Source organism: Anolis carolinensis, chromosome 1 (assembly GCF_035594765.1).
Source record: "Anolis carolinensis isolate JA03-04 chromosome 1, rAnoCar3.1.pri, whole genome shotgun sequence".
NCBI classification, from domain to species: domain Eukaryota; kingdom Metazoa; phylum Chordata; class Lepidosauria; order Squamata; family Dactyloidae; genus Anolis; species Anolis carolinensis.
The window spans coordinates 323385077-323408164 of record NC_085841.1 but is presented as its reverse complement, the minus strand read 5'-3'; the positions used below and the strand labels follow the sequence as shown (position 1 = coordinate 323408164).

General features: G+C 41.3%; 1 protein-coding gene and 1 long non-coding RNA gene across 2 annotated transcripts in view; one reads left to right on the top strand and one right to left on the bottom strand.

The window, feature by feature from the left end:
- LOC134295496 (uncharacterized) overlaps positions 1–21883 on the top strand; it is a 31158-nt gene extending 9275 nt beyond the window's left edge. Inside the window, exons 2-3 of the long non-coding RNA XR_010002092.1 lie at positions 9125–9244; positions 21635–21883. This is a non-coding gene — a long non-coding RNA (uncharacterized LOC134295496). The remainder of the gene's footprint in view (positions 1–9124; positions 9245–21634) is intronic.
- Positions 822–23088, bottom strand: part of scfd1 (sec1 family domain containing 1) — a 50190-nt gene continuing 27923 nt past the window's right edge. The window contains exons 15-25 of the mRNA XM_062968240.1: positions 22068–22164; positions 13850–13920; positions 13048–13127; positions 11847–11909; positions 11508–11583; positions 8398–8451; positions 6820–6872; positions 4738–4771; positions 3561–3626; positions 2526–2594; positions 822–1047 (exon numbers count right to left, since the gene is read on the bottom strand). Of these exons, the coding sequence (XP_062824310.1) occupies positions 1024–1047; positions 2526–2594; positions 3561–3626; positions 4738–4771; positions 6820–6872; positions 8398–8451; positions 11508–11583; positions 11847–11909; positions 13048–13127; positions 13850–13920; positions 22068–22164 (687 nt within the window). The 3' untranslated portion in view covers positions 822–1023. The remainder of the gene's footprint in view (positions 1048–2525; positions 2595–3560; positions 3627–4737; positions 4772–6819; positions 6873–8397; positions 8452–11507; positions 11584–11846; positions 11910–13047; positions 13128–13849; positions 13921–22067; positions 22165–23088) is intronic.

The following is a 23088-nucleotide window of genomic DNA, read 5'->3' as shown; positions in this document are numbered from 1 at the left end:
TGCAGGGACAAACTCTGGCTGCACCTCTGACAAGGCAGGTGCAGGGACAATCATAGGCTGAATGGGCCCAACCTCAGGCTCAGATGGAAGCTGGGCTACATGATTGTTGTTGTTATTGTGTGCTTTCAAGTCATTTCAGACTTAGGGCAATCCGAAGTCTAAAATTTAGGGCAGGGGGCAGGTAAATTACCTTAGAGCAGTGTTTCTCAAATTGTGCTCCTCCATGTATTTTGGACTTCAGCTCCCAGAAACCCCAGCCAGCTTATCGGCTGTTAGGAATTATGGGAGCTGAAGTTCAAAACATCTGGAGAAGCATTTTGAGAAATTGCCTTGGAGGGATGTATCCGGCCCATGGGCCTTGGTTTAGGGACCCCTGTGATTTGTTGTCTAATGTAATGTGCAGCTTCTCCTTGCCTGTTGGCTGTTCCCCTGCCTGCCTTTGAACAGCCAACAAGCAAAAAGAAACTGTGCACCCCATTAGGTTGAGGATGGTGAATTTGCCAGCCTCGGTCTGACTGATGGGCAGCAGCTTCCCAACTAAAGTCTAATTCACGAGGTCCTCAAAATTGAGGGGGAGATTTGAAGGCCTTGTGAATGAGGCCAGCTGGGAAACCATGTCCCTTTGTCAGGCTGAGGCTGTGAGTTTGCCATCTTTGGCTTGACACAGTGGTGCAGGCGGTTTTACGAGTGTGAATCTAATGCGCACCTCACTTTCGGTTATGTAAATTAACAAAAAAAAATTGCATTAGGTTTGAGTAAATATGGTACTCACTAATGACTAATCGCTTAAATCTAACAACCAAACACACACAAAGCAGGTAGTTAGTCCAAGTGTTGTGATTTATTTGAAGAGTATTATTCTGCATGGTATGCATTATATATACATGTACAGGACAGTCTTACATAAAAATTACCAATTTAATGAATCAGTCGACGTTTAAATTTTAAGCAAAGGTTAAGATATTAACTGCTGTCATGATCATTTCTTCACAGTGCCAAAGTGTCCAAAAATTATCTTCGGTCCTATTTCTGCCCAAGTTGGGAAAGCTAAACAGAAACAAAAGTATCAGACATCTGTTTATCTTCCTATTCAGTAATAGGTTATTAATGTATTAGTAAACTGAAATGAAACAAAGTATTTTCAGAAATGTGAGGGGAAATCTCCGCATAAGGGCCTGACACACCACTATTCCCTGTCTTCAGTGTGAGTAAAGGCAGCTCAACTGTCTGTGATACAATATTAGAAATCTACATGTAAGCCCCAGAATCCCATTCAACCACTACTCTTACCCCCCCAACTTGACAAAGTTTCCTGGGAGCAAACTTGAGATAGGAAGCAAGCACACACTGAGAAGGAGGCAAGATTGTTTTCTGCTGCTCTGGAGACGAAGGCATGGAGAAGTGGATTCAAATTGCAGGAAAATGATTACACCTAAACATTAAGAATTTCCTGATGGTAAGAGTTATTCAACAATGGAATATGTTGCCTCTGAGCATGGTGGAGTCTTCTTCTCTGAAGGTTTTTAAGCAGAGGTTGGGTGGCTATCTGTTGGGGATGTTTTGATTATGCTTTTACTGCATGGCAGAATGGGGTTGGAATGGATAGCCCTTATGATCTTTTCCAACTCTATGATTCTATGAGGAAGATGGCAGCATTCTGTGATGTCTCATGGAGATTCTTCTACATGAAAACTCCCCACCACAACTTAGCACATCATATAGTTGTGTCTTAGCCAAAATAGTTTGACCACACACTTAAAGAAACTACTAACTGATCTAATATCTATTATATGTAAAACAGCTGTAGAGCCAAGCAGGTTCATTTATGCTGCATTAGCTGAGCAATTACATCTTCTGTAAAGCAGGAAAAAGTAAATTGTTCTACTACTACAAAATATTTATAGCACAATGGAGTTAAATGAATTAATTTAACAAATTAAATGAATTAATAAATGCTGTAAATAAATAAAAAATAAAAAATAATTGGACTGTCACCATCCCTTCTCCTCTATACTAATGTGCTCCACTTTGCCAATGTGCTCTGCTCTTGCCACTCCGCTGTGTGAGTAAGCCCTAAGAGGCTTTTGTAATTCCTGGCTCAAATGCATGGTGCCTGGTTCAGAGGCTAAATTAGAAAAGGAAGTAAACTCTGTGTTGGTTCTGGCAAGGGTTAAAAGTGGCAACTGAGAAACATCTATCCCTTTTCTAACCTAGCTGGGAAACCAACCCATTTGAAACAAGAATATGCCCCAGAGTACTTTGAAGAATGCATTTCCTTGAAGACATCATGGTAGGATTTTCACTTCTTCCTAAATTCTTCCATTGCGTCGCTCAATTTCTGAGCAGCTTTCCAAACGCAACAGATCTTACCCAAAGCACTGGCTCACTTGAAAGCCCTTTTCTGTGTCAAGGGTAAACACTGCAATGTTCCATGCACTAATTAAACTTGAAAATACTTCTTGAATAAAACATTCAGCAAGTTCATATACTACTTCAAAGTATTTATGAGATACTTAAATCTTTACCTGTTTTATAAACTGTGCAGCATTAAACAGTTCACTGCAGCCATATAAGACATGTTTACCTTGTTTGCCCTATATGAGAGAGATAAATGATCAAAATGTTGTTTGGCATAGTCAAATATGTTAATTAAAGTCTAAGTAAAAGATATAACATTTTATTTGGATAAAATGGTGAGATACCACTAAGGAAGCACTGAAGATAGGGTAAGACTATGAAAAAGAGGAAAAAAGGAGAAGGATTTTATATAATAAGGCAAATTATTCAGTTACGAACATTGTGGGAACTCTTCATTGCATTGTTTATTGAAATTATCACCTAAACCTGATCCACTATAATATAGTATTTTTTATAAACAATATAAATAGTAATAACCATACACTGTATTATAATATATACAGTGAGAGCCAGTGGTTCTCAACCTGTGGGTCCCCAGGTGTTTTGGCCTACAACTCCCAGAAATCCCAGCCAGTTTACCAGCTATTAAGATTTCTGGAAGTTGAAGGCCAAAACATCTGGGGACCCACGGGTTGAGAACCAGTCTTACATTAAAAAGCGTAGAGGATGACTTCCTAGAGCAAATATTTCATATGCACCGGAAAAAGCTGTTAAAAAGTCATAAGATAGAAGAATCAACTTACAATAAATTTACATACATGCAGTTTAATGAAGAAAATATTTATGTAACTTCATTTATTTACCCTGCTCTGCTCAAGAAACAAAAATAGATGTCTAAATGTATAGAGGTCATTTACTGATCAGAATTACAATACAACAAAACTTCTGCTGTACATTCAAGCAACACAATTAAGTAATTTTGGTGGAAATGTTAAAGAAACTAATCATTAGAAAACATTTCATAAATAACTGAAGTCATCAGTTCCCATTGTATGTTCAAATGTGCACATGCTGCCTTTCCGTTTAGTTCAAAAGAGGGAAAGCCCTGATAGGAGCAGCCCACTCATCTTAGTATACTGAACACAATTACTCAAAGAATAAAAATTTAACAACTGGTTAAGGAAAACAGTACAGAAACATACCTTTATGTAATCGATAAGATTTTGGTATTCAATGTAATTGCCTCCTCCAACTACAAAGACAATTGCCTACAATGTAGAAACAACACAAGCAATGTGGTGTAGGTGTTACAGCATGCTGAGACTACTACAGAAGCAACATAAAATATTTTGGATTATTTGAAACAAATTGAATGAAATCTTGCAATAACCAAAGCAGTTCTCATTTGGTGATGGCAGTGAGAGGTAAATAATGTTTATGTTTTAGCTATAGTCTTATTCAAGCATTTGCCTAATGTTGTGTAGGCCTAAATGAGTGGGAGGAGCATGGACATGCTAGTAAGCACTGACATGTCCCTCCACATCTGAAATGTGTTTACTGCTTTGTTTGTTGGATATGAAAGTTTCCAAGGGACAGGGCTAGGCATTAATGTATGTATTTTTTCATGCACAAAGCATTTTGGCTTTATGTTCAGTTTGTAATAATTCTTATACTTATGCCTCTATGGAGGAAAATCACAACTAGTCTTCAGTCAATATACAAACTTTCAGCAAGTACTGGGAAAATACTAGGAATAAATTCCAAGCTACATCTTTCATTCCTCCACCAAACAGAAGTAAATGTTGAGACTCAGTGATCCCAGACTATGTTTATGAAACATGCATTTAACTAAAGCTGCTACATTAAAATGAACTTCCCATACTGTTAGCATAGAATGCTGTGCTGAAATGATGGAAAAATAAAAAAGGATGCAGACTGAATATTTTCCGTTCTGTTTTAAAGGAGTTAGGGACATGTTTTTAGACATTATAATTCACATATAACCCATGAGGATTGCTTTAGATTTTAACTTGATTACAGGTTAAAAGCCAAAACATGCTTACTTGGATGAAGTTTCACAAGAAGAAGTAGGTGTTAAGTAAATGAGTTTAAAATTTGGGTGTTAAAATTTAAGAATCACCCTTCGTTTCACAGCTTTGTTATGAAAGACTGCTGAAAGGGATTAGATTGTGCTGACTCTTTGAAGATGAAAGAAGATTATACTGGTTATCATTTAATAAAATTGTAATCAAACTAATGATTTCAAAAAAATGGATTCAGATTCCCCCCCTCCCCCCCAAAGAGTGACTACTGAGTGTTTATCATGTTAAAAAGTAAAATGTTAACATCAGAGATTTGGAATGTGTAAGCACTTCTTACCTCCTGAAATGGATTTTTGTTTCTTGGAATTGAGCTATAAAAAAAGGAAACTATCAGAAAACAATTTCATGAAAAATTTGAACATACAACATGTACCATTTCTAAATGGGCAGGCTCAAACAATCTAGGAACTATATTTCCAGCTAGCAAAATCCATTATATTAGAGATGGGAATGGGGAACCTCTGGGATGCACTGAAATTCACAAAGTTTCCCAGTTTGTTCCATGGCACTCCCCCAAGTCTTTCACTCTCTTGCAACACAATGTTGATTCCTAGAATGGGAGAGAGTTCAAATTCTTCTCCAGAGCACAGTGGAGATGGGGGTGAAGGTCTGAGGCTTCTTTTGCTACACAGCCCACATACAGTGAGTGCAGCACTTTAAACTCTGTTAGCTGGTGTCCATAATTTCTCTGTAGCAGTATCTCGACTATGGAACTTCCTGTGGAACTCCTCAATGAGTTAGGACTTGAACTTTCAATGGACTGATGTAGATCAGCTGAGAAGATTGTATATGTGTGTGCATACAAAGTGAACTGTCCTCTTTCAGGTTCTGCTGCTGGTAGGTATATGCTGTCCCCAAACAATTTCTTGGGTTGCCATCTGGCTATTGGACTGAAAGTGTTGTCCATGTATATATTATATAGTATTATATAGACACTTATGTATTATACAGTATTATATGGTCTGCCTTAAAATAAAAGGGTAAACAACTGTTGGAACTTTTTGGAAGTGAAACTTTTTGGAAGTGAAACTGCTTTAGAAAGTAACAAAAATAATATTCTGAAGACTGACAGTACTGTGACAACTGTTGAGTCTTTGGTATTTCTATTACCACCTCTCAGACAACAACAAATAACAAAAAACCCCAATTAAAACAGTACAAAGATAAAAAAATTAAATCCCATTAAAAGTCTAAAAACTCATAAAAACAGCTCCAAAAGAATCCTAGACTCCAATTTGAAACAGTTAAAACAGCAATTTCAAACACTGAATGTCTTCCAGAACAGCTCTGTTTTGGCTGCCCCCAAGGTGCCTAAGAGATATGGGACCAGCTTATCTTCTTTGGGTAGGAAGTTCCACAGTCAAGGCACTGCTACAGAGAAATTATGGGTACCAAACAAACAAAATTCACAAAACACCAGGTGCTTCTGTTTCTTCTGTGGCAACTGGGTGATTTATTAAAATGTACTCATTACGAGTGAGTGGTATCCAATTACTCCCACCCCCAATGGAATAGAACTGTTCAACATCCTTGGCATGCTTCCTAACAATGTCTGTAGCAGCACTTCCATTACAGTATCTGGTGTCCTAGAGGTTTAATTGGCTGCATTGTATGGTAGGAACTTTTATTGAAAAACCAGAGAGTTTTATTAATTTTGTTAGGTATTTGGTAGTTCATGAGGCAGAAACTGTCATTGTTCACTATTTTTACTGGAATATTTCCTTTCTATTGGTTTTATCTGTCTGGGGATTATATCTAGTTAACCTGTCCTGCTGCCAAACTCAATAGAACCGAGGGGAGTATTCCTTCCTCTAAGCAATTTCAAAGACTGTTCTGGAAGGTTAAATGGGGAAGATGTAGAAGTACATATAAGAGTGAGAGGAAAGGACCTGAAAATCCTGAAAAGATTAAATCTTGATTTTGTGGAATGTGCAGTGTGCTCATTACTGTTACAATAAAAAGTACAGATTTTAAGTATACATTGAAATTAGTTCATTTTTTTTAATATTGGGGCAGCTCAGCTACAATCCCCCCTCAAGTTCAGGTGCACTTGGATCACCTCATTGAATGACTTAAACCCATTAATCAGATAATGTGACTAGTAAATGGAGACATTGCATTATTTTATTGAAACTTATTTTATTGAATCAATATATTTAAACAAACTAGATAGTTGATTATATCTGTATAAGTAGCAAACAAGTTCAATGAGTTTAGTAGGGAAACAAATCTTTAAAAAACCAATAGTTTAACCTAATCATAAGAATTTATGCAAATGTAGGTAATATACAAGGAATATACTATACTACCTACACATTAACTGAATTCCAAACTATGGGTAACTTGATAGCAAACTCACCTATCAGTGCCTCGCAACATCTTAGGGTCAAAATATCTGTAGTCATCTGTCTCCTATTTAAAAAGAGAAATGCTTGTACATTTTCACCTTTGTAAACTGGCTACTGTGAACCTATTTTCAACATTGTAGGCTAGGAACTGCAATACATTAAGCTGTTAGATTTCTTCATCCCAGTTATCCAAAATATTTGCATTGGAACGTGTTGTTTTCAAAGCATTCATTCAGTTACAGCATTAGAATATCTAAACCTGCTTACGTCGGCCACATTTTCCAAAATATACTAACAGCATAATATGTTCTAACTGCAAAGCAATAAGAAATACAAACAAACAAGCCCAGTGCTGTCATTAGCTTTAAAAATATATACTAGTTTCCCCCATCTCCATTCCACAGGGTACATTTTTTCTAGGAGTCATCAAGAACCTATATTTTATTTTTTAAGAACGCAATGGCAACAAATGCTGAATTGATACAACAATTAACATCTTTATTCAGAATTAAACACAGACTCTATTTATTTCATGCCATGATTTATGAGTATATTCAAACAAAATAGAGTTTATTTACAAAACGTGAAGATTAATGACTCAATTTTTTAACTGCTGACATTATTATATGAAGTATTTCTCCTCCAAAGACACACAGTATTTTCATTGGCAAATGTCATCAATTTTTCTGTCTCTCTCCTCTTGCAGTTACTTTATTCAAAAAAAGCAAGTCAAAATAGGAGGAAACAAGATGTTATTCCTATTTGGTTACATTTCCCCAAGTAGAATTTAAAAACCTCTATTATATGTGGTTCTAGAAACAATTTTAATTCTATAGTTTTTATAAAAGGAAATGAGTACTGCTATGCACAGCAATATTCAAAACAATGAATGGTCAGCCTGATTGCTTCAATCACTTTCATCCCTATCCTGTTGGGAATCCATAAAAAGAATCAGCTTCCATTCACAGCTGATTGCTCATATAGGTTGGATGGTAAATACTAGATCTGAGATCAAAGATGAATTAATTAGAAATAATGTGAATGGAATACACTCCCAAGAGCAGGTGAATAAGGCAACTATACTGGCAACATTCTGGTGTGTATTTTGGTATATAACTACATTCAGATACACACAAAAATGGCAGTGAATTTAGTCTTGGTAAGTGCTGAAGATTGCAAGATGACTTGTATAATTGTTGATCGGTCAGCTTCACACACTGACAGTTCTCTCAAATAAGAAACACAATGAAAATGAATCCTTATTGTGTGAAAGAAGTAATGGGCCCGGGCTGTGGCGCAGGCGGGAGAGTAAGCCAGCTGCAATTAACTGCAATGAATCACTCTGACCAGGAGGTCATGAGTTCGAGGCCTGCTCGGAGCCTATGTTTGTTTGTCTTTGTTCTATGTTAAAAGGCATTGAATGTTTGCCTATATGTGTAATGTGATCCGCCCTGAGTCCCCTTTGGGGTGAGAAGGGCGAAATATAAATGCTGTAAATAAATAATAAATAAATACTTGAAATGGCACTGAATATTTCTATGTCACAATTTTAAAAACAATTTGGTCTGCTGTATTTGAGTTATACTTACAGGATTTGACTTCATCTCCATTAGGTTGTCTAAAATACGTGTGACTGGAAGATTCTACAGAAAAAAAAGAATTTTATGACATTTGTAGAAACAGCATGACAAATGTGGTTTAGCACAGAAATAGTTGTAGTCTCTATCAGATCACACAGAATAGAAGTCCAATCTCATTTGTTAAGCAATCTCATTAACCTACTACATTCATGTCTTTTGCTATATGACTACATAGAAGCTAAGAGTAATTTCCTGATAGTTGTGCCTAGGACAAAAGATACTTGTGTAATTGAAGAATTGCATTATATTAGTTAAGAAAGCATGTTTTACCCATTAGGGCAATGTTAAAATCAATATCTAGATTAATCTCAAGAACACACATGTGCCTTCTTAGGGAAGTCCACATGTATACAAAATTGTTCTTAAACTTTCTTTATGGTACTGCACTGAGCTGCCACCAATGTTGCTACACAGATCTCCTGAGCTCCAGAAAGATGTGGCAAATATGCCACAAGTCTGTTGAAATCAAAGTATCTGATGTTGCATGGCACTACTGGCTATGTTCTTAAGACAACAGCTCTTCTTCTTTACATCATATGAAAGAATCAACAAGTATTAGTTCTACAAGAAACAAAAAAAATGCTTCCACTCTAAATTCATGTAATCTGTGATGACATTTAAACTTCCTAAACAGTTTTGAACTTTGATAATTGGAGGAAAATTTCTCCCAATACAGTCCCACCTGAGGTTGGCAGTCTACTAGAAGACCCCTTCTCTGAGGCTTAACCGCAAGAGCAACACACTGTGTCATGGTGTGGAAGAGGCAGAACACAAACAGGAGCGAATCAGGGTAACGGTACGTTTTGTCATTTGGATAATGCTTCTTGACAGAAATGATTCTCATCATTTTATTTACCCACTGAAATATTTAGGACCAGACTACAGTTGGCCCTCCACATTTGTTGGGGTTAGGTGCAGAGGACCCCCTGCGAAAGTGGAAAAACCACAAATACAAAACTTTAATTTTTACCTGAGAGAACACCTCTCTAGAAATCTCTAGATGGCTGATCACATCTCCCTATATAAACCTACCCAAGCCCTGAGATCCCAAGGAAAGGTCTTCCTGATGGCCCCATCACCATTGCAAGCACAGTTGGTGGGAGCACAAGGGAGGGCCTTCTTTCTCAGTGGGTGCCCCTCAACTCTGGAACCCCATTGCCCAGGGAAACGAGAATGGCCCTCTCTCTGCTGTCCTTCTGGCAGCAGGCTAAGACCTTTCTTTTCAGGCAAGCTTTTAAAATAGAAAGACTGAGACAGGGGTTGCTGTGAAGTATTTTAAGTATGTGAATAGGTTTTTAACGATTTTAACTGCTTCAGTGCTTAATCCTATTAATCCTTAATGTTTATATGTTTTTTAAGATTAAATTATATATTGTATTGTTTTTAGTGTTAGCTGCTTTGGATCTCTTTTTAGAAAGATAAAGCTGGGAAGAAGAAATAATAATAATAATAATAATAATAATAATAATAATAATAATAATAATAATAATAATAATAGAAGATCAGTGATTCCTAAATTCTGGTTCTCCAAGTATTTTGGACTTCAACTCCCAGAAGCCTCAGCCACTTTGACCAATGTTCAGAGATTATAGGAGCTGAAGTCCAAAACACTGGAGAACCAGGGTTTGAGAATCATTCCTCTAGATCTTCCAGTATACTGGAAAACCTAGAGATTCCTAGACAAACTAATTGTATCCACAAATAAATGATTCCAAACGTTAAACCTCTAAATGTGGAGGGCCAAATGCATTTCCCGCCATCCAAGTGCGCCTGGGGTGTAAAATTACTGGGAGAACTCCCCTCTGCATTCCGCCATAACTGGAAGAATGATACTTAAAGATATGAGAGACTGCGTTCTTAGTGGCTCCTTCCCAGGTTGGCTCCCTTTCTCTTGTCCTTCTACAACAAGCAAATATGCTTTTGTTCAAGGGGACATTTGACATGCAAGACAGTTTGTTCTGAAGAGTTTTTATATTGGTTGGATACTCTTTATCTTTTGTACTGTTTTAATTGTGTTTTTTAAAAGAGTTTTTTTCGGCTTTTTAATACAGATCTCATTTTCATCTGGATTTTATTACTGCTGGTTGCTTTGAGGATCATTTTGGTGGAAAAGTATGGCATATATTTAGCAAAACTATTGACAGATTACGTTTCTGCCAACAATAATTTAGACAACAGGGACACATAAACCATGCCTGGATTGGGGAGTGTAGATTGCACACATAATTGATTACAAAGTTCTGGCACAGAACTAATTTCATGTTTTGGTTCTATTGCTATGTGCTTTGTTAAACGTGTTGGGAGTCATACAAACTGCTCACACAATTTGGGAAACATTTATTAATCCCTGCTATCCTCTTATTAACTAACCTCAGAAATGTCTAGGAATTAAAGCTAATCTAGTTAATGCTTATCTAGAAATCCAAAATACTGAAAATGTAAAACCCTTTGCTACCATCTGACCATTTTTGGGGGAAAGGGGGCTAGTCACAAGTTCAGCGCTCACTGAGTATCCTGATGGGGAAAGAAAATGGGGAGGACGAGGAAGGATTCCATTTACAGAAGAGTTCTGTAAAAACCAGACATCCCTGACATATATAAATAAAACTTTATATCCTGCCCCTCTCTGAGGGGACTCGGGGCGGCTCACAACATGGATGCTTCCTTGCTCTCTTTCCGCCTGAGCAATGGCAGTGTGCAATAGTGCGGACACCCTGAAAATGGTCATAAGAATGAATGTGGAGCGACCCCATTAGCTATCGCCCCTATCTAGTCCAATGAGAATTAAAAATCCTTGCTGGGGGAGGGGGAGGGGGTTGAAGAGGATTTCCCCCTCTTTCCTGGTTGATTTCCTACTCTTGAGGAGAAACTGAGAGGGCATTGGAGATGTAACTAACCCCCTTTTCCCTCTCCCCCCTTCACTATGTATATGCTAATATATGTACTGTATTATAAAATCTGAAAAACTTCTGGTCCCAAGTATTTCAGATAAAACATGTACTATGAAATATAATTGGTTTTAAAAACTAAAATATGAACACATTTAATATTAACTATACCTGCTGCTTTAGTACTAAATTCTTGACACCTTCCATCACAAACTGGGACCCTGTATTCATGACCCGTGAGAAAAGGCTGAAACAAAGTGCACATCATGTTTGATTTTGTTTGATTTCATATATTTAACAGGTAATTATGACAAAATGAATTTTAAAAACTAAGCAACTTAACTCTGTACAAAAAATATGATGACCTTATTCCAATATTAGTGCTTTTATTTGAAAAAGTGATTATACTTTTACATAGTATGCATTGTATTCTATTCTATTTGTTCGACTTTGGGATTGAAAGCACAGAGTATAAGCAGTAGTAAGAAGAAGAAGTATTTTAAAACTCACCCCAATGACTTAGCTGCACTGTTTCCATAGGTAGCTGGAGCTGAAGCCATTTTGGCAAAAGCTCTGCAAAATATACAAGTTAAGATCAACAAGCATAGCATTTTCATTACTAGGCTATCAAATGTTCTGTTCCCATGCATGAAACATCCGGTTTTAAAACACAGTCATCTGAGGACTGAAATGGCTCCGATTTCACATCAAAAGGGCAGTGCTGCCAACAATTAACAAGCAGACAAACATACTATTAACTGTTTCTCCCTCTTTTAGAAAAAAATGCTTCAGCACTGCAACCTACCACTGTAGATTTTTTCTAAAAACATTATAGCCAAATTTCTAGATCGTAAAAAGCAGAATGAATTACATACTGTATATAAATCAAAATGGTCATAGTTTTAGAAAGAAAAATATCTCACAGATAAAATTAAGATAAATGTTATTATAATTTGTGATCTTTGATACACTAACTGCTGCTAAATGAACCAGCTAAGAGCAACCAATGACAATTCATCTTACACTTTCAAAGGTCCCAAAATATTATTAGTTTGGTTCAGACACGTTATGTTCAAAAGGTATCACTGTGAAATTTCTAAACTTGGCTGTCTGTAGAAATGTGATCAGGCAGCTGGCTGAACATCATCTTTATTATTTATTCAAAAGAACAAAAGCACTAGGAGAATAATCATTTTTTGAAATCAGCTGAAAGGAACTTGGAACCAATATGGAAGGAACTGGTCTATGCACAAGCTTCTGAAACGGAAGCAGCAGGAGTAGAAGGGACCAGAAGGCTAATAAACGTTCAGTGAGTTCATCACCTCATTCTAGGATGAAATGGAATTTAAAGAAAATTACTGTGGGAAAGGAAATAGCTGGGAAGTAAGTATCTTGGTAAGGAGAATCACTTTTGTTTCTCCAAGATGTGCTGATATTAAATTGTCTCTCCATGTGTCCCAGAACTAGACACACAAAGTGAAACAAAAGGCTGACAGTGAAATTATTCTTTCCCATTCATGTGCAGCGTTTAGATTCATGCCACTTTGTGACTGTGTTTAATACAAGGCATGTATCAGATATGAAAAGTCTTGAAACTTTCTCTCACCAAGTTGAGTGATAAAGCAGAGTCTGAACCAAACTTGAAGCATAATTCAAATTTAGCTTTTTAAAGACTATTTAAATGCTTTGTAAGAGAAAAAAAATAACTTACTTCCATTGTTTAATGTAATTTAAGGGGTTAAGATTACATCCTGCATCTGTCAGTGCTTTTTTGTACTGTTCCAAATCTGCCTGGAATAAAACCAGAGATTTCATATTTACTATAAATTTTCTAAAGAAAGCAGTGAAGTACTATTTTCATTTATTTACCATAAATTTAATATTTTGACTTCAGGGCAAAAAAATAAGCAAATGTGCATCATCTTCTAAATTACAAAAAGAGTTGTGTCTGTGTTCATGTATTAATATTCCATTAAAATCAATACACATTTGCATAATATATGTAAATGTAACATCATGCAGTATAATAAGATATAAAATAACATGTATGATGGTTTTGCTGTCACAGGCTAAACTTTCTTAACCTTCAGAAATTGTTCTATCATTGATAAGAAACTGAAACATACAAACAAAATCCTTCTCTTGCATGCCATCATATTGCATTATCTGTAATTTTAGCAAAAATGTTTGAGGTATGTATAAAGTTGAGTAGCCATATCTATGGATTTTGCTTCTGCAGATTCAACCATCCATGGCTGGAAAATATTTTTTAAAAATCCAAAAAACAAACCTTGATTTTGCCATTTTAAACAAAGGAAGCAATTTTACTATGGCACTGCACTTAACTGGACTTGAGCATCCATGAATTTTAGCATCCATGGGGGTACTAGAACTAAACCCCATGTGATATTAAGAGCCCACTGTATGTATGTATGTATGTATGTATGTATGAATGAAATTACTCTTAATACTGGGATTCAAAGCAGCAAATATTTCATTAAAAGTGTACATACCTCAGGAGGCAGCTGTACAGAACTAATGTAATATATAAGAAATAGGCGCATCTTATCTTCAGCAGTTCCAGCTGTGGAAAGAAATATTGTTTTAAAAAATATTTTATCAGAACACTTACATCAAATAATCAAAGGTTACAAAAGAATGTGCAAAAAAGATATTTACAAATCACTGAAACAAAAAAAAATGCTCTTAAAAGAGTGCATTTGAAACAGTAGATAGTAAAGGAATCTACTATTTTGAAGCGATGATCTTCCAGGAAAAGTCGTACTTTAAGAACATCTCCCATTATAAATACGGACAGGTTGCTTACCTGTAACCATGTTTCTTCGAGTGTACTCTGTGAATTCACACTAATGGAGAAGCTGCGCCTGCGCAGGTTCCGACGGAAACTCTTCCAAGCTGAAGTTCAAATTTTGGCGGTAACCACGCCCCCTTCCCAAGGGGCATATAAGGCAGCCCCAGGCGCCCGCTCTCCAGTTCCTACGCCGCCAAGGCAACGAGAAAGGGAGAGGTTTGCCAGAGGGGAAGGAAGGGCGGGTTTGTGTGAATTCACAGAGTACACTCGAAGAAACATGGTTACAGGTAAGCAACCTGTCCTTTTTCTTCATGTACTCTGTGAATGCACACTAATGGAGACTGACACGCTAAGGTCCCGGATGGTGGGACAAGGCAAACTCGACAAGCAGTGAATGTCCAAACATAAGTTTATTAGGACACATGAGAAAAACAGCCCCAAAGACCAGTGCATTAGGACACAGTGAGATAATAGTCTCGAGAGACAGGTGTAAAAGTTGTCCGAAAAGGACCAGTGCAATGCCAACATGAGCATAGTAGAAGAAAAAAACATAACATATAGAAAAATACTTAATAAACATAATAGAAACACGCAATTGCGTATAGTGCATATAAACGCTCTCCCAGGGGGAGAGGGGAAAACATCATACCCTTTGACATACCCGCCAGGGTCAATAAGGCGTTACAAAGCAACAGAGCAACTGCTCAACACAATCAGGGAAAAACATATCCCCAGAGGTAGGTATGGGGAGAAAAACTGGCCCATAACTTGAAGGAGAGGTATAGAGAGTCACCTGCGGGTGAGTATAGGGAGAAGAAGGACGTTTGAGAGTCAGGATAGGCAAGATGAGAGTACTGATCTTGCGAAGGCCGAGTCTTTTAGGGCTTTATTGTCTAGCCTGTAGTGAGAGACAAATGTAAGAGGGTTCGACCAGATTGCCGCTTTACATATGGAGTCAAGCGGAATACCTCTAAGGAAGGCGGTCGAAGCCGAGAGGCCCCTAGTTGATCTCGGACGGATGGATGGAGGAGGAGGGCGCTTGGCTAGTTCGTAGGCCAACTCAATGGCCTGAGCAATCCAATGGGACAACATTTGGGAAGAGATGGGGTTACCCAACTTGTCCGGGGCATAGGCGACAAAGAGTCTCTGAGTCTTACGGATGTCCTTGGTACGGTCCCTGTAGAAGAGGAGTGCCCTGCGAACGTCGAGAAGGTGCAGTTTTTGCTCGAGAGGAGAGGAGGGGTTAGAGAAGAAAGCTGGTAGGACAATGTCCTGATTGAGGTGGAAAGCTGACACCACCTTAGGGAGAAAGGTAATGTCCGGGCGGAGAACAGCGCGGTCGTGGTGGAAACGTAGGTAAGGCTCATCGACCCTGAGAGCAGCAAGCTCAGATGGCCGTCGTGCCGACGTGATTGCCACTAGAAAGGCCAGCTTCCACGAAAGCAATCGGAGATCGGTCGAGGCAAGCGGTTCGAAGGGAGCAGAAGTGAGTTGAGAAAGTACAAGTTCGAGGTTCCAGCCCGGCGTAGGTGGTAGCGACGGTGGGCAGATGTTGTTGTAGCCTCGGAGAAATGTTTTGATCAAGTGGTGAGAGAAGAGAGATGGCTGACCATGGCGTTGAAAAGACCAGGAAAGAGCTGCGAGATAAGCCTTAATAGAAGCGAGAGAGAGTTTCTTCTCGACGAGGGTCATGAGGAAGTCGAGGACCACCGATACCGAGGTTGGAAAGGTGTCGACATTACGGGATCGAAGGAAGGCGTGAAAGCGAGAGAGTTTGTAGGTATAAGCCTTGGTAGTAGACGGCTTATGTGCTGCCCGAAGAACATCTTGCAGATTCTGCGGAAGGGAGGCTAGGTAAGAATCCTCCATGCAGTGAGATGAAGGGAAGGAAGGTCCGGGTGAAGAATTTGGCCGTCCTCTCTCTCTCTCTCGAGAGAGAGAAGGTGCGGCGAGGGAGGTAGTGGGCGAAACGTTCCTCTGGAGAGACGAAGAAGGGCTGGATACCACGGTTGGCGGGGCCAGGCCGGAGCTATGAGAATCGCTGTGACCGAGATCGAGAGGAGTCTTTCGAGAACTTTCGGTATGAGGGGAATCGGTGGAAAAAGATAAAGCATCTCCGCTGACCAGTCCAGCAGAAAGGCGTCCCCTAGGCAGCCGGGGAAGGAGTTCGGGGGAAGTCTCGCTCCGTAGCGGGGTAGCTGAGCGTTCTGGGGAGACGCGAAGACATCCAGAGTAGGCCGTCCCCAGTGTAGGAACAGATTGTCGAGGATCTCGGGATCGAGCTTCCACTCGTGAGAGGAAGATGTCATCCTGCTGAGGGCATCCGCCAAGTCGTTTTGGGCACCCGGAAGGTGAATCGCGGAGACCTGTACGTCGTGGGCTATGCACCAAAGCCCGTACCGCCCTGTTTGTTGATGTAGAATACTGCTACCAGATTGTCCGATTGAATGAGGATGGACTTGTGGCAGATGAGGCGGGAGAAAGCTTTCAGGGCTTTGAGAATGGCGAGAAGCTCGAGGAAGTTTATGTGGTTGGCCCTCTCGGATGGGGACCAAAGATCTTGGACCGTTAGACCGCTCATGTGGGCTCCCCAAGCGTAGGTGGAGGAGTTCGTGGTTATGGTTAGCGAAGGCAGGGTTGGATGAAATGGAAGGCCCCTGCACACGTTCCGGTGAGACGTCCACCATGAAAGGGACTGGCGGACGATCGACGGTACCGACAAGTACTTGGAGTTGTGGTGGTAGAACGGCTTGAAAGTGTCTATAAACCACCTTTGTAGGACCCGAAGATGCAGCCTGGCAAAGGGGGTCATGAGAACCGTGGAGGCCATGTGGCCTAGAAGGACTTGAATGGCACGGGCTCTGACCCTCCGGGCGGATCGACATAGGGCGATCTGGTGGCGGAGAGCTAGGAATCTGTCGAGCGGTAGTGAAACAGTCTCTGTGACGGAGTCGAAGAGGGCTCCGATGAACCGGATTTGGGTCGACGGGGAGAGATTTGACTTCTCGGTGTTGAGTTGGAGGCCGAGAGATTTTAGAAGACGCAGCGTGAAGGAGACGTGGCTTTCGAGAAGAACAGGGTCGGGCCCGACCAGAAGCCAGTCGTCCAGATAAGGAAAGACCGTGATGCCATGTAGCCTGAGGTGGGCCGCTACGGCGGCGACGACCTTGGTAAAGACCCTTGGAGCCGTGACAAGACTGAAGGGTAAAACGGTAAATTGGTAGGTTTGGTCGAGAACTTTGAAACAGAAGAACCGTCTGTGAGCCTCCCGTATCGCCACGTGGAAGTAGGCGTCTCGTAAGTCTATGGAGGCAAAGTAGTCTCCCCGCTGCAGCATCGGGAGGATAGAGGCAATAGAGACCATCCTGAATTTGGAAGGGCGAATGAATATATTGAGGGCCCTTAGGTCCAGAATGGGGCGTAGCCCGCCCCCCCTTTTCGGGACTGTAAAGTATCTGGAGAAGAAACTTAGAGGATCCAGTTCGGGAGGGGAGGGACAGATGGCCCCTTTGGCCAGTAAGGCATCGATTTCGGCCAGTATCTCTGGAGAAGGAGTTGAAGAGAGAATGCGACCTGTAGGTGGGAGCTCTGTGAACTCTAAGGCGTAGGCGTCTTGGACAATGCGAAGAACCCATGCATCTGAAGTAATGGATTCCCACCGACTGTAAAAGGGGGCCAGGCGGTCGGCGAAGGCACAGGAGGGTCGAGGTAGCGTGGGCTCTACATCGGTAGCGGACGAGGAGCTTTGGTAGGGGATGGCGTCAGGCACGCCGGTTAGCCTGCGGAGGAGCGGGGGTGGTTCGACCGCGTTGCTTTTGCGGATGAGGTCCCCGACGAGGTTGGTGATGGCTTTGATTGTTCGAGCCCGAGGGCCGCTTGAAAGAATGGTGCCGGAAAGATTGTGGCGGGAAGCGGCGGAAGCGGTGAGGGAACCAGCGGGTGCGCTGTGGTTGCGGTTGGTCGCCACATTTAGACGCAAGAATTTTAAAGTCATGATTAGACTTGAGCTTGTCATCGGTACCGGAGTTAAATAGTCCGAGTGCATCAAAGGGAAGGTCCTCAATGACCTGTCTGGAAGATGAGGAGAGACCTGAAGACCTCAGCCAGGCGTGACGACGGATGGATATCGCGTGAGCAATCATCTTGCCCGCTGTATCGCCTGTATGCTTCGCCATCTGTATTTGATGGTGGGCAAGCGAGTCAGCTTCCTGTTGGAGGGTAGTAAGGACGGAGCGGTCTTCGTCCGACAGCTTAGTGAAGAAGGGTTGTGCCTTCTCCCAGATAATTTGCTGGTAGGCGCCCATGCAGGCTGCATAGTTTGCCATCCGGCAAAGCAAAAGGGCTCCAGAGTAAAGTTTTCGACCCACAGCGTCGAAGCGCTTCCCTTCTCTGTTGGCCGGAGTGTTCGACTGACGACCTGAGGATTGAGAGGCCTTGACGACCAGGGAGTTGGGGTCGGGGTGGTGTTTCAGCCACTCCAAGGTATCATCGTCGGTACGGTACCAAGTCTCGATCCTCTTCGAGGTTGGAGGAATGGAGGAAGGGGTTTTCCAGGAGGCCTGGATAACATCCAAGAGATAAGGCAGGAAAGGGAGTAGCGTGGCCGGCGGAGCTTGGGCCTGCACCCTTTTGAAAACTGGATCAGACACTGCTTTGGAAGTCTGTTTGATCTCCAAACCCAGGGCGTCGGCCATTCTGACCATTTGATCAGAGAAAGCACGAATATTGTCAGTAGGAGAAGGCGGGTCTGCCTCATACGCATCGTGAGGAGGAGAGAGGTCGAGACCGAGAGAGACTACCGAAGCAGAGAGAACAGAGTCTGGGCGGTCAATGTCAGCATCTTCCTCCTCAGGCCCTTGGGGGGACTGAGGGGGAGAAGAAAGCACAGTCTCGGGGGGAGGCATGGCCTCGCGAGAAGAGAGTGCCGGGAGCCGAGGATCCTTAGAGGCTGAGGCCTGGGCCGCCCGAGCCAGGCGAGCCGTTTGTCTACCACGCTCCGGTGTCGAGGTGGGAGGGAAGAGCTGTTGGCGCGAAGAGTGAGGCGGCGCAGGCGGCTCCGGTACCGGCACCCTGACCACCGTTTGGGTAGAGTGGTGGGGTGAGTCCTGCAGCTCCCCGTCGGATAGGGGGTGCAACGAAGATTGAGAAACATCTCTAGGCCTCTGGGCTGGCACGATAGGAGAAGACCTTCTCGAGGAGGTTGCCGAGGAGGACAGCGGGTCTCTCCTTGAGGAGGCCGAGGAGGAGGAGCGGTGAGTCAGCCGTTTTTTTTGTCGGCGGTTGCTTGGATGCAACCCTCAAGGACTTGCCAGGTGTGGGAGGAACCACAGCTGAGTCAGATTGCGCTCGACGAGACTCCTCGTGAGCCCTCTTAAAGGCTATCTTAATAGCAGAGGAGGAAGGCGGGGAGCCGATACGAGAGCGGATCGAGGTCACCGAAGCCAGAGAGCTCGACGTCGAGGAAGGCCCCACCTTCCCGGAGCGGGTCGATACAGTAGCCGTCGTCACGGTACACGGCGGTTTGGCCGGTTTAGCAGCCCTGGAAGTCCTGGACGCCCTGGACGAGACCGAGGAGGCTTTAGTTGTCGGAGGCTTGGCTGGTGGCGCCGACATCGCTCTGAGAGCTGAAGACGACGACGCACCCGACGTCGACGGAGTCGGTTCTGGCGCGAGAGATCTTTCGTAGAGCGCCGCTCTAAGCCTAGCGGCTCTGTTTTTTCTGGCCTGAGCTGTGAGAGCTAGGCAGAAACGGCAGGTACCGACCACATGAGCCTCGCCAAGACAGAAGAGGCACTTGGCGTGGCCGTCCGAATCAGGAATTTTAGCAGCACACTGCGTGCAGCGCTTGAAACGAGTAGTAGACATGCGAAGAGTCCGAAGTGAACCTTGCGGCGGAAAAAAAGGAACTGGAGAGCGGGCGCCTGGGGCTGCCTTATATGCCCCTTGGGAAGGGGGCGTGGTTACCGCCAAAATTTGAACTTCAGCTTGGAAGAGTTTCCGTCGGAACCTGCGCAGGCGCAGCTTCTCCATTAGTGTGCATTCACAGAGTACACGAAGAAAAAACACAATTTTACTTTATAAAGACTCCTTGTGTCACTGTCTGTCATTGTAGCTAAGAAATACAACGTGTGAGTATCAAAGAAAATCTATTATTGCATGAAAGATCTATTTTATATAGGTAACAATTCTGGTAAGTAGGGATTTTAATTTTAATTTACATTTGATTTCAATCATGAGACATTTGATGAATATTCCTAAAACTTATATTTAAAATGAACGGGAAACAAGAATATTTAAAGTAGCTGCTTTCAAAACCATATCCCTCCCCCCCCCAAAAAAAAGAAGACAAAGATGTCAATACAACTTTGACTTCAAAAAACTGAGGAGAAATTTGAACAATTTCACCTTAGAAATCACAATCTAAAATTTCGAGGAATTCCAAAAAATGTAAAAAAATAAAGATCTAGGCAGGGTGTTGTTGTTTTTTTTAACTCTGGGTAAGTATTTGAATTATTTCAGGCTCCCAAATGCTCAACAAGAAGGCCTTCTGAAAATTACATCCTTTCTAGTCAAATATCATAACAGAAATCACATAGTTTCAGTGAATATTACACCAGAACAAACACTGTACTATCAATAAACTATTAGAAACTCTAAATAATACAGCGCAAGATGTATGTAAGAAAAAGGGTCACTGATGGAATCCATTAAAAATTCCTAGTAAGAGAGGAAAGGATGTGGCATTCTCTGGATGATACCGATAATCAAATGAATCCCACTTCATTTTTAATACTGTGAGCCTTGGTCAAATAAATGCTAGGCGGGAAATGCCTGCAGGCCATCTTTCCTACTTGCGGCCACTTTATGTTTCTTAATCTCTTCCCATTCTAGGGGTGCCACCCATGTAGTCAAGAAATAATCTGACTGGAAGTGACTGGATAAAAATAGTCCTGGACCGCAAAAAAATATTTCCATATTATCTGCCCTCCTCATCAGAAACCAATGGCAGCACTTAATGCTTGGAATAATCTGGCATGCTAGATCTTTTATTCAATGAACCCGATGCCAGTCCTAGCCCATCCTTGTTTCTCCCTGATGGATTTTGTTCTGCATCTCCTTCAGTGAACCACCCTTCCTGGCATTTAGCCCTTCTTCCCATGTGCTAAACTTTTGGGGACCTGAAACTATGAACCCGATTCTTCTACAGAGCTCTTTTGAACTCTATTCTCTTTAGAGCTTGTCCTTTAAACAAGATGCTTTTGTTCACAGGCAATGGTTTGGTTTGCATGGGTCAAAGATAGAGTAATATGAGCTTCTGTGCCTTCCGCAATCTACTTTTGCTATTACATCCTTGAGCAGCATGTTCCTCATCCAACTAGTAATGAAGTGCAGATATGTCAAGAAGGGGGAATTTTGATAGTTCACTTCTTGCTGTGACATATGAATTTCGATATCAGTACTGATCCTCTTCAATTTACTTTTCTAGATAGATAGAGCTATCGGGCTCGGGCTGTGGCGCAGGCTGGAGAGCAGCAATGAATCACTGCAATGAATCACTCTGACCAGGAGGTCATGAGTTCAAGGCCCGCTCGGAGCCATGTTTGTCTTGTCTTTGTTCTGTGTTAAAAGGCATTGAATGTTTGCCTATATGTGTAATGTGATCCGCCCTGAGTCCCCTTCGGGGTGAGAAGGGCGGAATATAAATGCTGTAAATAAATAAATAAATAAATAAATAACCCCAGTTGGAATGAAGCACTGTTCTCAATATCGAGCAGTGGCTGGGGATTATGCCCCTAATGGGTATTTTGGGGTTTTTATACTGCTATCTAATTTGGCCCTCAAGAGCTGTATAACAATAATCCCCAGAACTGTTTATAAACAGATAAGAATGTCGCTGATAAGGCAATTTCTACACTTACCATCAGGATCAGAAATCATGTCCAAAAGGGATTTATCTAAAGTGGATTTGCTCATTATCTTTTCTTCATATTCAAAATATACATCTAGTTTTCGTGCCTTAAAAGAGATTTTTTTGTTAGAATAACAGATAGAGAAGTTTAAAAAAATATATCATTAGCTATTATCAATTCAGTTTTACTTATTTGCAAGTTAACTGGTACAACCCACAATGAAAAATGGTAAAGTAACATGCAGAGAGTCACTTATTTATACTATTTATATTTCACTTTTCCTATATAAAATGAAGTGGTATACAAAAGGTTTCAGGGAAAACTTTCAACCAATAAGCACAGTCAGACTTACCTATCTGTAATGTGTGTATATATAATATGCCTTCAGAGCAGACTCTGGAATCTGAACTAATGGTTTTTAATGCTACTATATACACATGACTAATGTGCACAGTAAAAAAGTTGCTGAATGCATAATTAGGCTGATTAGGTTTTAGTCAAAGTATTTGATAAAAATAAGGAGATAATAAATCCCACTTGAAATCCAGGAACAGCTCACAAAATACAACAATTCAAACTATACCTAGGAATACTTCTTTGGATTATTTTTAAAAAGTAAACTGAAAGCTATTTCCCCATTTTTTTCTATAGTCAGAAGGCTATCACCTCAATTTTTAAAAAAGGTAAAGGTTTTCCCCTGACGTTAAGTCCAGTCATGTCTAACTCTGGGGGTTGGTGCTCATCTCAATTTCTAAGCTGAAGAGCCGGCGTTGTCCAAGGTCATGTGACCTTCCCGCTGGAGCGGTACCTATTGATCTACTCACATTTGCATGTTTTCGAACTGCTAGGTTGGCAGGAGCTGGAGCTAACAGCGGGCGCTCAAGCCGCTCCTGGGATTTGAACCTGGGACCTTTTGGTCTGCAAGTTCAGTAGCTCAGCACTTTAACGCACTTTGCCACCGGGGCTCCCACCTCAATTTAATTAAGCTAAATAGGACCATTTCCCTGCATGTCCCCCTCAAATATATGTT